The 15,404-nt window shown below is 35.6% G+C and overlaps 2 protein-coding genes across 2 annotated transcripts; both read right to left on the minus strand.

The window, feature by feature from the left end:
- Nucleotides 1–4,643: 4,643 nt before the first annotated feature.
- On the minus strand, nucleotides 4,644–5,624 carry LOC124458372. The gene is made up of 2 exons (XM_047008400.1): nucleotides 5,177–5,624; nucleotides 4,644–4,909 (listed from the first exon to the last, which is right to left on the minus strand). The coding sequence occupies exons 1-2, from the start codon at nucleotides 5,622–5,624 to the stop codon at nucleotides 4,644–4,646; spliced, it is 714 nt and encodes a 237-aa protein (XP_046864356.1).
- Nucleotides 5,625–6,098: 474 nt separating this feature from the next.
- On the minus strand, nucleotides 6,099–6,923 carry LOC124458374. The gene has a single exon (XM_047008401.1). The coding sequence runs from the start codon at nucleotides 6,921–6,923 to the stop codon at nucleotides 6,099–6,101; it is 825 nt and encodes a 274-aa protein (XP_046864357.1).
- Between the last annotated feature and the right edge of the window lie 8,481 nt (nucleotides 6,924–15,404).

Below are 15,404 nucleotides of genomic sequence, written 5' to 3' on the forward strand. Positions count from 1 at the left end.
GAAACTTTCACTTAATGATTTCCAAGCATATTTTACATGTATATTATCATGGGAATCATCTTTACAAATTACAGCATTGGCGCTTGTCATTTGCATTTTTCCTGCTTTTTTTGAAAAACTATAAATATTTTCAAAACCTGTCTGAATTTTCCTTTGCTTATTTCTTGTTTTATTGTATTTGCCAACTTTCTATTGTGGTCCATGGATGAAAAAGAGGTTAGTACAGATCAATAATTTAATGATTTCTGATCTGAAAAGCTTTATATGAAGCTTTCAGCATGGAAGTAAATAAAAAGTGATTCATTTACATGGTTTAAATCCCTTATTGCAAAATATCTATTTACAGTTTATCGTTTTTTTTTCATACAAAAACACCAGATGCTGGATTATACAGACGAGGAAAAAGCAATGGACACTGGTATCAAATGTGTATAAATTTGTTTTTGTTTTGAAAACTGAAAATCACTCAAATAGTTCAATTGCATTCAAAACAGGTCAGGGAACTGAAGAGAAAGATAACCAAAATGCAAGTGTGTATTTTTCCAAAAATGGTTATACTGTTTAATGATTGTTTTTTTGCATTGTTACACAATACATCAATGCATCAAAATGTGCTAAAAATCTACTACTATTTGAGGTGGCTCCAATGCTGAAAATCAAAAAAATAAAGAAGATAATTAGTGCTTTATATACAATACTGTTCTCATTCATATATGATATATGCTCATCAGCTCTCTCGTGATACTTTTATCTTTTCACCTGTGTCTTTTCAGCTAAATCTTTTCACCTGAATCTTTTCACCATGAGTCTTTTAACCTGAAATTTAATCATACATAACAAATCAAACAGCACCTAAAAACGATTTGTTTATGTAAAAAGCAATGTCAAAGAAAAAATTCATTTAAAGGTGTGGTATAGTGTATACATGTACTAATTGCCTTTGATGCCAGGCTGATAATTGTCATTGTTTTTTTTTAATGAAGGAAGATGCTAAAATTGTGACCACAAAGAATAACATTTCCTTCATGACCATTGTAATTGACAATTATATACTATACTTTTTTTTGTATAGAGTTTAATCGTATGAGAAGAAGTAAGTTTGATTGACCTAGTGATAAAACATCAGCTTGATTAGATGGTTGAAAACTTCAAGTTGCATGCATTATTGTTAACAGAAATAAGCTAATGACACAAACAAATAAAAAGTGTTATGAACTACAACTTTGTTATCAATATTTAATAGGACGACATTGCTACATTTGCAAAAGAATGGGCCATGTTGCCAAGCAATGTAGGGAAGCAAACCTACCAGTTAAAACGGCTGAACAATTGCAGCAACTGTACGATAAACCTTTCAAGAAAATAAATTTTAAATATTTGGTTTTTGTCACTTAGTTATCTTTATAAGAAATAGAAAAAGCTTATGTATCGTTTTTTTCTTAAAAATTAATTAAAAGAACATTTTTATTGCAAATATGTTGTGTAACTTAGTCTGATTGCACTAACATACACTACCACATTGACATAAATACGACTATAGAGTTCTCTTTAAGAGTTAAGTAAAAAACAAATTCCAAAGAAACACGACATCTTGAGATGTAAAATGTGAGTCAAAACAAGATGCAAGTGAACTGTAAATTTTCGATTTATTTCAAAGTCATCCACAGACAGAATGATAATCCAAGCCATGCATACACATATATTAAGAAATAGTTTGTTAACACGGGACTTAAGACTAGCAAAGAATTACAACTCTTCTCTTAAATTACAATACACTCATTCCACCAGTCTGATCTGTTGTTTCAATTCATCCTTTTAAAATATGACAGCTCTTCCAACTCCGCTTAGAATATCACACTATTTAATTTCTATTGCTTGACTTTTGCTACTTAATTCATGCATTGTAAATATATAAGTGTATGCATGGTTTGGATTACCATTCTGTTTCAAAGTGATCCTGACTTTGAAATATATCAAAAATTTACAGTTCACTTCACGTTTTGTTTTGATTCACATTTTTTCATCTCAAGATGTCTTGTTTCTTCAGAATTTGTTTTTTACTATCTTTTTTAAATTGTTGGCTGCACATGGCTTTAAGACTCTCCTTACTTTGAAAAGAGACCACATCATCCACATCCTCGACATCGTCCACATGTACATTAGACACGATGTTTAAAAACGTTCAAACGCAGCCAACAGAGTTCTTTCGTACATAGTTTATAGTTAATAGCTTTCCTCGTAGGAGCCGATAACTGGAAAGCACAGTTGACTCACTGTTACGAATTGCAGGTTTTTATCGTGATTTTCACCAAAAAATTGTTTGCCGAATCCCAAATACACACATACATTTTCCGCGGGAGTGGGAAATTGTGAAATTTTTGCAAAAGCGGTCAATTTCGGTAAATCTCAGCGGCAAGGGCGGAACCGACATTTTTGGCATCATCAGATATCTAAGGCCGCGTTTGAGATAGTGCTCCAGTCATTAGAGCTTAAGCAAACAACGTTTTCAACAACACGGAGGTAAACCGGAAGTAATTCTACAACCTGCCAATTATTGCGATGACGAGGTTCGCCTTGTCAGGTCGAAGACTCAGAACTTGCGTTCTGAGGTTTTGTTGATAAAGTGTTTGCTAACAGACAAAGCAATGGGAGAAACGTCGTCTGCAAGATTAGAGTGAGTGTTTCATTTGTTTTTCGATAAATACAACATACTAGGCTGCCAAAATTAAATAGATGTGCAGAGTTTATACAAAAATGTTTGCTCAAAGTATTTGTGTTAAATACTTATAATTAACAATCACATGTATTGAAGTGCAAATTTTAAATATATTTTTGCACATTTTCAAAAGGATTCAATCGCCTATGGAATGGTCGAAACAACACGACGTTTTTTGTTATGTCGCGAAATACTAGCCGTTGACCCTTTTCAAGCAAAACGAAAAACAACTGCCAGAGCAAAGTATTGGGAGAAGTAGCTGCAAACTTGGAAAAATAGATAAACCAAAATTTAAGTTTCAACCCATGCTGTACGAGACAGATACAGCCGTTTACATGAAAAATTTAAAAAGAAAGCTCGTGAGGAAGAGTGCAAGTGGAATATCACCAGAGCCGACCGAGTTGGATACTTTATTAGAAGAGCTATCAGAGAGACAATTGTCCTCAGATAAAGAGCGGTTCCAGAGTTATTGAGAAAACGAGAAAAAGAATGAGCTGGACAGAATAAAGTCCCTAGATATACGAAAGAAAGCGATGGAGAAGTTGTCAGAAACCAAACTAAAAGGAAAAGGAGAGTGATAGTGGTGACCAAGAACCACAGAGAAAGAGATGTCGATCAGGAAGTGAAATTGTTGCTTACCTTAAAGAAAATAATGAGGTAGAATTGAGATGAGAAAACAGGAGTTGACATGAAAAAATGCAATTTGAGGCAGATAAGAAAAGACGGGATGACATACTTAATTTTCTATAATCAAGCTGAAGTTTGTCGTGAAAAATATAATTCAGCTTAACTGTTCAGATTTCCCGCCACCGACCGCGTCGTCGACCCAGACCTACACTCGCCTTGACGTTCGTGTTGTCGAAAACGTCGCTTGCTTAAGCTCTCTTTTATAGAACTCAATGAACTGGAGCAGCTAACTGTACTGGGGCGAGGTCGCCAAAAAAATGGCGGCCAACGGACATATTTCCACTGAAATGATCGCTTTATTATATAATATTCTCGACCTCCCCCTGATGTCTATGGTAAATTATAAAGAATTTTTCAAAAACAAATACGATATCATAGAATATGAATATCTTTATTTCCATATTCTGTGACAATATCTTTCTGGCATTTCTTTCATAATGCCAACAGGGGATCTAGGATTTTTCAAACATCAGTCATAAACGCAGGAGGCGCCACCTGGGGGTTCCAAGGCATTCTCACCTGAGAAATTTTGAATTTCAGAGCCTTGAAAATGCCATTTTCAGCGTTTTAGAGCAATACAAAATGTATTTTGTGGGCATCGTTTTTGATGTAAAAACAACACATTTTGCTTACGTTTTTTTCAAAGTGAACAATACTTGAATGTTTTGCCAAATATTTAGGCTCATTACCATGTCTAGGAACATAAAATTTATTTTAATACTGCTATTCCAAAAATAGATATTGCCTTTAAAAATTTCTACCAAGTTGTCAGGCATAGGCCCTCCTAGTGACCCCCATTCAAACCTCTATGTAATGAGTTAAGTTAGAAATTTGTTACTACAAGGGACCAGGGCCGGATTAACATTTTGCGGGGCCCATGGCATAATATCAGTGCGGGGCCCTTGCCCCAACCCCTGTGTTTACCAAAATGCAATAAAAAACTGTTTTTTTAACTCAAACAATAAAACCTCGTATTTTGGCCTATTTAAACCAATACGTTGAATATAATTCCAATTTACAATCACGACGATACCAAACATTACATACCAATATTAAACAGACTAATATAATAAACACGATAAAAAGACGTAAAAGGTTTTACTGTGCAGAAGTGTTAAGCCTTATAAACGTTATGCTTACGGGATTTCATAAGAGCAAAATCATTAATCAGGGATGACATATCAATACTACGCAGAACATCATTTTCAATACTCAGAAGAGCAAGGCTATTTAGTCGTTCCTATGTCATGGTTGAACGAAGATGATCTTTTATTAGCTTTAATTTCGAGAACGACCGTTCACCAGAACAATTTGATATCATCATACTGAGGTAAATGCGAAACACAATAACAGTGTTTTGAAATACAGTTTCCAGGTTATTTCCCACAAGAAACCTGTATATACGCAGTTCTAGGGAGTCTACGTTCACTTTGATGTCGTCATCATCATCGGATGTTACATCGATGTCATGGTCTTCACTAGGCTGAGCAGAAGATTCAATTCGAGCTGAAGAATAATGAGGTGCAGCTGCATGACTCGCATCTAATGCTCTTTCACGAATTCTGTGTTGAGAAAGCTAGAAAACTGGAGCAATTCATCACCCAAATTGACTTCGAGGTCAGTGGAAAATGCTTTTGCAATCTTTGTGCTTTCCAACACGTCTTCAGCTGGCAGATCTGTAAGCTTTTGCAGAAAGCCAAACTTTTCAGCAATGTTGATGTAAGCCAGTCGCCAACTCAGCATACAGACTATCGATTATTACAAGGAAAGTACCTGTGCGAAACTTGTCGGCTGGAATCTGCAACAAATCAGGTGCTGATCCTGGCTCGTCGTTACGACGATTTCGTTTACGCACGCGCTTGATCTCTTCTTTATATTGATCACATTCACTGAGCTCCTTTCCTTTGGCTTCAAATTCTTCAAATCTGGTTCGCAGTGAAAGGACAAACTCAATCAGCGATTCATATAATGCAACAGCAGTGTTGAGATCTTGATCAGCTAATTGCAGGATCTGACTTGTTCTCTGAAATCGTTGCAAGATTTGATGCCATAATGCTGCCAGAATTCCAATTTCAAGCTGGGCCATATCAGACGCAAGACTATTGGCTTCATTTTTGGCTTCAGGCTTCTCATCTTGATCATCATGGATCTCGTCTAAAGCAGCATTAATTTCCTCGTATCCTATTACTAGAGCTTTGTAGCATCTGCACGTGCTGACCATCGAGTATCAGACATACGTTTAACCGTTGGAAGTCTCTTGCTTGAAAGTTGGTCGGTTAAAACTTTCCAACGATGCGTTGAAGCAGCAAAGAAAGAGTACAATCGTTGGAGGAAGTTGAAGAATCTTGATGCTTCTTGACAACAACTGGCAGATGATTGTCCAACAAGATTAAGGGAATGTGCAACGCAGGGTATGTACTGTGCTAGGCTACAATGTTGCTGAATAATGGCCTGCATACCATTATATTTCCCACTCATATTGCTTGCATTGTCATATGACTGGCCGCGCAATCCGAAATATTTATATTATTGGTTTTCAAATAATCTAGTAGCCTTATGTCCACGTATGTTAAGGAAAGATACAAATCGTTCGACAGGACCAGAGGGTAAAACGTATCGAAGAATGCATGTCAGTTGATCAACGTGGGAAATATCTGGGGTACAGTCTACACAGACGGAGAAATACTTTGCAGCTTTAACTTCTGTAAAAAATCTGCTCGCGAACTCGAGTTGCCATCAGTTGGATGAATTCCTCGCAAATGGTCTTTGAGAGATAGGATGTGTGACCCTTTCCCTTATTTGCATTACGGTTGATGTGTTGCGCTAGAAATGGATCGAACATCGATATAAGTTCTAATGTTCCCAGGTAGTTACCGTTTTTTGGCGATCCAACGATCTCATCAGTGCCGCGAAATAGTAAACTTCGCTCGGAAAGGTAACGGATGGTTTCTGTTACCCGCTCAAGTACTGCCCGCCAATAGTTACGCTCATCACTGGCCTGTGTGACCAGTTCTGAATCAATACGGCAGCCAGCATCGCTACGTTGGAGTAGCTGAAAAACAGCATTACGGTGCGCTGAACTTTTCTCATGTCGTGGAATTGACTGGGATGCGCGTTTCCAGTCATTATAACCTTGTTTTCCAAAAACGATGCTGTCAGTCATGAGTTTACACGCAAAACAGAACACGACATGTTTGGATGGTGAATAGCAGAGCCAGTTTCGAGGATGTTGCTGTTTTGTAAGCTCATGTGTGTACGTGAACAAAGTTTTTTGACATCGTCTATTGTAAGCATCTCCCTCATATCTTGTTGATGTTGCGCTGAAATCGGCATCGGAATTTCTGCACTGACTACTCCCTTGACCTGCCCAGTGCTCTCTCATATTGTCAGAAATATCAGTAGGCCATAATCCCAAATCACAAGAGTATCCATCATTGTTATCAGTGGAAATGGACGTATCACCAGATGTCAACTCCTTGGATGTGTCGCCGGTGTCGGGTTCCTCAACTGCTTCTGCCATTGTTGTCATCGCTTCATCAGCCTCGGAGGAAACAGTTCCGATATTTTCGGCATTTTACTTAAAACTTTACTTTCCCGTAAAATTCGTTCATCCTTTGCCTTTCGTTTTGCTGCTCCAGATGCATATTTGCGATTTTGTCGCGGTCGCGTTGCCACCCCACTGGTGGAACTCATTCTTTAATTGTTAACTATATTATAGCAATTAGCAAACCTAAAAATTTGAAAGTGACGTTTTAGTAATATTTACTTTCACAAAACATAGAAGGACGATTTGATGGTTTACTATCGCACATACAGAATTGTGAGAAAATAAATCAAACACGCATACGCTTCTTGGGCCTTTGGAGCTGCCAGGAATTCAGGACATTTTGAAATATATTGTTATTTCATATAAATCGGCAATTATATATGAGGAATAAACATGTAACCAAGGAAACGTAAGAATGCAGACGGCTCACGGCAGTTAGTAAATCATCAAAACTTACCAAGCGTCGCCGTCACTGCTTCAGCATTCAGCCAAATACCTTGAATATCTCCAGTTTGAATTTGTCAACAACACTTACAAGTCACAAACAACAGCAATCTCAAAAATTATCAAAATGAATCGAAAAAAGTCTGATAGTATTCAATACGGTTTGAAAGTCGAGACTACAACAATATCGAGTTGCAATCCTACTGCCAGACGAAAAACTTTATGTAATATAATAGGTGTAGCTAAATTAACGGAAACTGCAACATGTAATATGACGATACAAATGGATCTCCTATCCCATTGCAAAATATAGCCTATATTTTGCCAGTGATACTTGCAGTGTTACCGTTTTTGGAATTGGGCCTCACGCTTTTATATTTCAATTAGTCTTGGCCGTTTCGTTTTATTTCCTTTTTTCTTTTTCCAAAGGCAAGGCAGCCTGCGGCATATGCCGCTTCTGCCATATGGTTAATCCGGCACTGCAAGGACAGTTGATAGATGTAGAAAAGCTCAGACTTCAAACCATGCAAGTTTATTGTAACCCTTTACCTATCTCCACATACAGTGCCAGCAAATTCACCTTTTGAGAAGAAACTCAAAATTTTTTTCTGCCAAAGATTAAGCAAAAATAATAAGAGTGAAAATTTGCAATTAAGGACAGCTTAATGCCATTAATGTTTATTAGGCATTTCTACGGTACCACAGCTGCAATGCAAATATATAAATTAGAAATAGAAATCAAAGTATTTTGCATGAAATGTTTTCATTATTCATGATATATATTAGTGGAGAATTAAATATATATTCATTGAGCAGATATATTATAGTACGCTGATATATATTTTCAGTACGCAGATATATATTTTCAGTGCACAGATATATAATTTTAGTGCACAGCGCAGATATATCTTTTCAGTGCGCAGACATATATTTTCAGTGCGCAGATATATATTTGTAGTACGCAGATATATATTTATGGATAAATTGATTTTGTTTTAAAATGAAAACATTAAACAAAATGGAGCGATTGGGATTAAGGAACAATTAGGAACAAATGGGAACAATAACAACGAAATTTAAAATGGCGTCTACTTCGTATACGGTGAGTTCAGTCAGTTTGCAAATGAAATTTTTCTCAAATTGCGGTTACAGCTTAGAACTAAAGTTCCTTTTCTGTCCAGATTGTGGCACAGCGACAGAAAGAAAAAGTGCTTCTCATAGTTCAAGTGCTTCAAGTTGTTTAAATGCTTCAAATGATGCAAGGTCAAGGAATACCTCGCCAAGTTTTTCTTTGCCCAGTTCTCGCCTTTAAAGCCAGAAAAGAAAAGGACAGGCAAAGTTCATTCTCAAACAGAAGTGCAAATAAAAAGAGAAGAACTGAAAATAAAGATGTTGTTATCCAAATTGGGGTTATGGAGGAGAACGGCAAGATGAGACGGGGACAATCAATACCGTTAAAAGTAGGGTCATCCGTTACTGCAGAAGATTTTAGTGCGCTGTTAAGAAACATTCTGTCTTTAACAAGCGATTTGATTGTGGTGTCATGCATAAACTGGCCTTTAGGGATGGCAGTTTTGTTGAACATGTTCCTGGTACAGATCCTCCAAAATCATTTACATTGCAGAAATATAAAGTAATGTCAGGATTTGGATACTCTCGTATATACCTGTACCTCATACCATATGCTAATGACTTTACCAATATCAGTAGTGACAAGGAGATCAGCAGTCAATCATATGATGAAATTGATTAGTTGCCACCTGTATCATGGCTAGATGACTTAGATTGTCAAAAAGATCTACTCCTTGATTCAGATGATATTGGTGAACCCAATGTTAATCAATGTAGGTAGCTGAAGCAAAAATTATGTTTTAGGCGCAATGCTAAATAATAGATAATTTACACTCTGTATTAATGCCAACTTTATGTCATGCTGAAATAATGCAAGTAATTTGGATACTGTCTGTATTTCTAATAGTTTTGTCATTTTTTAATTAATGAAAAAGGTTCCACTGTTGAAGAAGTAGCCAGTACCAAAGATACCTCAACTAAATACAGGTAAATGTGATCAAAGCTATAGTTTTTACTAGTATGACATATTCTGCATAAATTTTGGTGATAATTAAAATTATTATATCTATTTTTATAGCCCATGGATTTCAATTGATGAAAGTGATGCTGATAGTAATCATGAAGAAATAGCTGTAGTTATCTTAGAAAGGTAAAGATGTTCTTTGCGATATATTTATTTACAAGTTAATTTTATATGTTTTGTTCATAGTGACTGTCAATCTCAACTTGTGCATAAGAATTTATTTAATTTACAGGTTGATTGCATATAGCACATCTGTTCGCTATGATATATTTTATGATGAATCGACTTTCATCTGTCTTCAGTTATTATACATTATTATTACTTGTGCCATATATGTAGCAAAAATAATAGTTCTTTAAGTAGTGTTTTATGGTACAAAAAAAAAGAAAGCCAGTGGCCTTATTGAAATGGAAAAATCATAAAAGAAACTGACCTTGCAAAATATGTACACAAGCACTGTCTATAAGATCCCAAACTGTTTCATAGCTAACTTTACAAAAAAGAATAACATAATATTGCTTCTTCTTGATGGTTATATAATGTTTATTTTTTATTACTTAGGAAGTGAAGAATTTTTATGATATCTCTGTCTTTCACAATCAAATTATTTTCTTTTATATTTAGGGAAGGTTTTGTTGAGAGTAATGAGGATGAAGATCTTGCAACCTTATTGACAAATCACATAAGTTCAATTGTTTCTTTATCATCATCAGTTTTGTTGGTTATCGAAGAAGTATGCCCTGGAAGAGCTTTCTTAGAGAGATGACCTGTCAGAAGGTGGATGATACTATGGACTTTGAGGTAAGGACAGTCATGTGCAGTTTCTATCAATATCACAGAGAAGACTGTAAGTGTTTACTATTATCACAGGTCAAATTTACTGATAGCATGCTAACAGTTGATGACAAAGGACCAAGACGAGAGTTTTGAGGTTGCTAAGAAATGATATGGTTGAGACTTCAGGTGTTTTCAAACCACAGCAATTTTGGGCTCATACGTATTGATACATAATGCAAGTAAATTGAGTACCCAGAATATTATATGGCAGGACGGGCATGTGCTATTTTCTTGATTTTTTCCGCAGATCCGCCAGCAGTTCTCTCACCTGCTATATGTGATTACATCACCAAAGGCTAAGAGAATACAAAGCCATGTATTGATTAAGTACCTTATGTACAGCATAGAGATATTATCGCAAAGGTGTTGTATATGTTGCAGGCTTAATGGAGACTTTCTACTTGAGAAAAAATGCTTTGATGCAATTGCTCTTTTTTCTCTAAGTTTCATTACTACCAATAAATATTTGTTTCAGCTCTTAGAAATTGACTGCCTAACTGCTCTTTCTCAACTACTACAAGATTAGAAAATGATCGACCACATGATAGAAGCAGGATACCAAAATTTGTCCTTCAAACTCAAAGATCTGAATTCTGTTGCTGAAAATCTTGTGAACCCACCCTTTAGTAGTTGTAGATAGATGCACATTATCTCTTCTAGTTTAAAAACCATGACCAGCCAACAATTTAAAGAAGTATAATATAAAACAAATTCCGAAGAAGCAAGACATCTTGAGATTGCAAAATATGAATCAAAACAAGACAAGAAGTAAACTGTAAATTTTCGACTTTATTTCAAAGTCATCCTCAGACAGAATGATATTTAAAACCATACATACACATATATTTACAACGCATGAAACAAGTAAACGGAAATAAGCAATAGAAATTAAATAGTGTGATATTTACAATGAGTTGGAAGAGGTGTTGTATTACAAAAGGATGAATTGAAACCGACCCCACTGGTAGAATGAGTGTGTTATAAATTAAGAAAAGAGTTGTAATTTTTGCTAGCCTTAAGTCCCATGTTGAGAAAAGATTTGTTATGGTTAATGAGTAGTGCTTCAAGAAAAGCAAGAATGTGGTAGTTGCTAGATTTGGTTGAGTGAAGTATTTTATAGTTGTTGAATACAAGGTTTTCTATTGGAGTGGGAGTTCTGGGAGGTGGAGGGATATCATTGAGTTGTGAGAACTGGTTTTGTAGAGTCGCCATGAATTGAGCTTTTCGCACTAAGAGAAATGCTGGCCAACTGCACTAGAAGATAGTCTGGTTGCATGTTCTCTGAGCCGCACAGACAGGCATCTTTGTGTCATGCCGATGTAGGTTTTACCAGCAGGCAAGTTATTTCAGATATAAGATTACTGTGAGAAAGTGAAGGAAGTTTGTCCTTGTTAGAGCCAAATAGGACAGTTTTTAGTGTCATAAACAGTAATAATTTTCTGTTTTTATTCTAGTTCTATTTTAGTGCAATCTTTTATCGGACACGGTAACGTAAAATTTATGTTTAGAGTTTATTGTTAAACTGTTGTATTTATATGACACAAATAGAAGGATACTCATAAGAAATCATAGTCTACATCGATTCTGCTAAAAATAGTCGTAACAAACAGTTCCTAGCTAATTCGATTGTTCAATGAATCGAAAAACTTTACTGTCCTCCAGCTATTGCCATTAATGTTACAAACAGCTCTTCAGCGCCTTGCCAACTTCTTGGCTGTTCAATGCCAGTATTTTGAAAATGTAGTTGAAGTATTCTTGCATCATATTATCTTCCTCGTTGAACTGCAAAAGCTTTTCCTGAACAAACTGGATTTGTGATGGAGATAACAGCGACAAAGGCCTTCAGACCGTTTTAGCTTCTGGAAAATAATAGAGTTCTGCCAGGTATTCCTGGAATTGTGAGTGACCAGAGTTTCTGATTCGATGACTGTTCCACTGTTCTTTCACATAATCAAGGTCATTTTGTATAACGTCCGAAAACGAAACAAAGACATTCAAACTCCAGCTCATTATTGGGGTTAAACATCTCTTTCACACAAATCTTTGAAGTAATTTATCCACCATGTAGAGCTGTTCTTGTGAAACCAAAGACTATATTCTCTGATTTGCTGGAGAGGTAGGAAACAAATAAGCATCGACGCTCATGCGAAACTCACATTGAATAGCGGCCATGATCCCGTTTTCAGTTACGCAATCACTACGTAACTTAACAGGGAATCCATATTCCTGTATGCTTTGAAGATAAAACGATGCAGGTATCTCCGGTTTGTTGTTTGATCGTGCAACGCGCAACCATATCTTCCGACTCCATCCATCGATACATCCGTGTATCGGAAAACCGTACGGCTTTAGTTTATCGTAGCCGTCTGTATGCAACAGAAGTTAGGACCTCGAACTCGATATGTTCACCTTCGCAAACGCTTTGCACGTCTTGTTTCGCAACCAACGGGATCAAGCTCTCTCATCAACTCTTAAACAACACTTCTTGGAACTTGATGTCCTTCTGTTCTGAGTGCATGCCACATCCAACGATAACCTCCCAAATTACCAGGACCGTTCAATTTTTTCTAGAATTCTGATTGAACTCTGGCATTCTTCTTAAACGTAAAACCGTACTCTTTAAACCGTATTCTTAAACCGCATTCTTAAACCGCATTCTTAAACCGCATCTCTTAAACAGTACTCCTTAAACAGTACTCCTTAAAACGGTTTCGTAACGTTCGTTCCGACCTTTGAACTCCGTGTTTTTTTGACATGAATTTAACTATGCTCTTATATTTGAATATTCTAGTAAAATAATATTCAATCATAGTTCACTCGTTTTCTACATTGTTTGTATCAGATTTATGTGAAGGAATGTCAACCATATTGGCAATATTTTGTAACTTTTATGGAGAAGTTCGGGGAAACAAGAAGAAGGCGAAATGAAGAGAAGGAAGAACTAGCTACCCCAGAGAGAAAAAGAAGGTGAAACTATGATGTGATGGAACTAATGAAGACCTTAATTGAGACAAAGAAGAAAGAAAAAGAACAAGACAGAGAATTAAGAGAAAAAGAACTAAATCTTATGGAGAATCAATTAAAACAGCAAGAGGAGTTGATAAAGTTAATGGTTACCCAACAACAGCAGTTGCAACAAAGCCGTCAGGTTGTAACTATGTCCATCTTACACACTTTCTCTGAAATTACTAAGAAATTAAATAATTGAACACTAAAGATTACATGTTTTGTGTTGTTATTTTGAATTAATAAATTCTCTGTTATTGAATAAATGTAAAAATTACCTCATGTTATATGATATTTATATCATTTTTATTTATAATAAAAATATTAATATAATATTTTTACAATAGTAATTTACATAAATATTAAGAAATAACTAACAAAAATATATTTGTACATATCATTAATATATTTTGTACACATGTATGTATAAACAGTTCAATTTCCAATATTAATAAATGTTCAATTCACGAATAATTACATGTTTCATTCACTGCAGTGTGAATGAAATAAGAAAATAATTAATAGTGAAATAAAACAAATTAAGGTAAAATGATGCAACAGTAAAATGAAGCATCATATTGATGTCACTTCAAAAGCAAGGCCAATTGGTATATGCCAGTAATCAATGCATGACATTTTCTTTTGGAATATGGTTCGAAAATTACGCATATTTATATTTTGGCCAAACTAAGTTGAAAGTTGCACACTGTTAATTCACACACTGAATAATTGTGTAATTATAACATTTGAAAGTAATCCTGCAGTCTGGGTAGAAAAACTCCAAAATAGGAGCTTGTAGTCGAGCCATACAGACAAGTTAATGATCAATAAGGCACACACAGAATACATTCTCCCAACTGCACTTAATCAAATTTTTAAATTCTTTTAAAATCCATAAACTTAAAATAGCTCATTATGTCTTAGGTAGACAGAAGGAAAAAACTTACCACATCGAGGGGCAATTCCACTATGCCTTCAATTTGTGCTTCATAACGAGTAATGTTTTAACATGCCGGCAGTGCCAAATTATCTTGTATGTTGTTCCGACACCATTTTGTTTAGCATTTTGATAATCTGTAATTTTGTGTCAAACAGTGTTTTAAATCAAACAGTGTTTTCCAAGTAAGAAGAAACAAAGCAATAGCCTTTTTGAAGAAAATGTTTTGACGAACTTACTTAATGAATGGATTTTTGGGTTAGAAACACACATTCATGTTTCGATTTTCATCGAGAGAAGCGTACGAATGGATTAATAAGCGCAGTGATGGAACCAGGTTGTTAGGCTCCAGCGCTCGTTTGTAGCCAAATATGGTTTGAAAAGTGGCCAAATGGCAACAAAGAGGCCAAACTTTTTCTGAGCCCGCACTGTTTATGGCATGCGGTTTTAATAAGTTTTCTAATTGCTTCTTATAGTCTATATGGATTTATCATAAATATATACCATACATTGCAAATCTAGCGATGCCAACGCCTAATGTTCACATCAAAGGACATATGGGAAGAGGTGAATACAGAACGTAAGACTGAAAAGTTATTCTGTTGCAAAATATAAGGTGCTTGTTGATCTAAATGAAGAGAAAAATGAACTACACGCCCAAAATTTCTTGATAAGCATTACAAGCTTAAAAGGCCATGTCAAAATACAAAGTGAATAAACTATTTTATCTGTCTTTCTATAAGATCTCGACGTGCATAGTTGTCATTTTACTGCTCTATATATACAGATTTATATAAATATTTATGCATAGTTCTTATAATGTTTATTCTACTCACATTCATACATGTGTTTAGTGGCAAACAGCTCAAGCATTCGCTTAGTTACCTTAAAGTTAATGCAGCAGTTCCCGGCAAAGTGTAGGCTGGAACGAATACGAATAATGGCATTTAGCAGTTCTAAGCTCATCCTATTGCGTTGTTTGGTCTTCACTGATGTCACCAAGGAAAAGGTTCTTTCAACCACTGCATTGCTTACAGGATTTGTCAGGCAGCTTAGGTAAGTTGCCAATTCCTTGAATGGTTTGACCCCAAGAGAAGTTTGGAACTGGACTATCTTTGACCAAAATGCAACTGCT

Source organism: Xenia sp. Carnegie-2017, unplaced genomic scaffold, assembly GCF_021976095.1.
Source record: "Xenia sp. Carnegie-2017 unplaced genomic scaffold, XeniaSp_v1 HiC_scaffold_6, whole genome shotgun sequence".
Lineage (NCBI taxonomy): Eukaryota > Metazoa > Cnidaria > Anthozoa > Malacalcyonacea > Xeniidae > Xenia > Xenia sp. Carnegie-2017.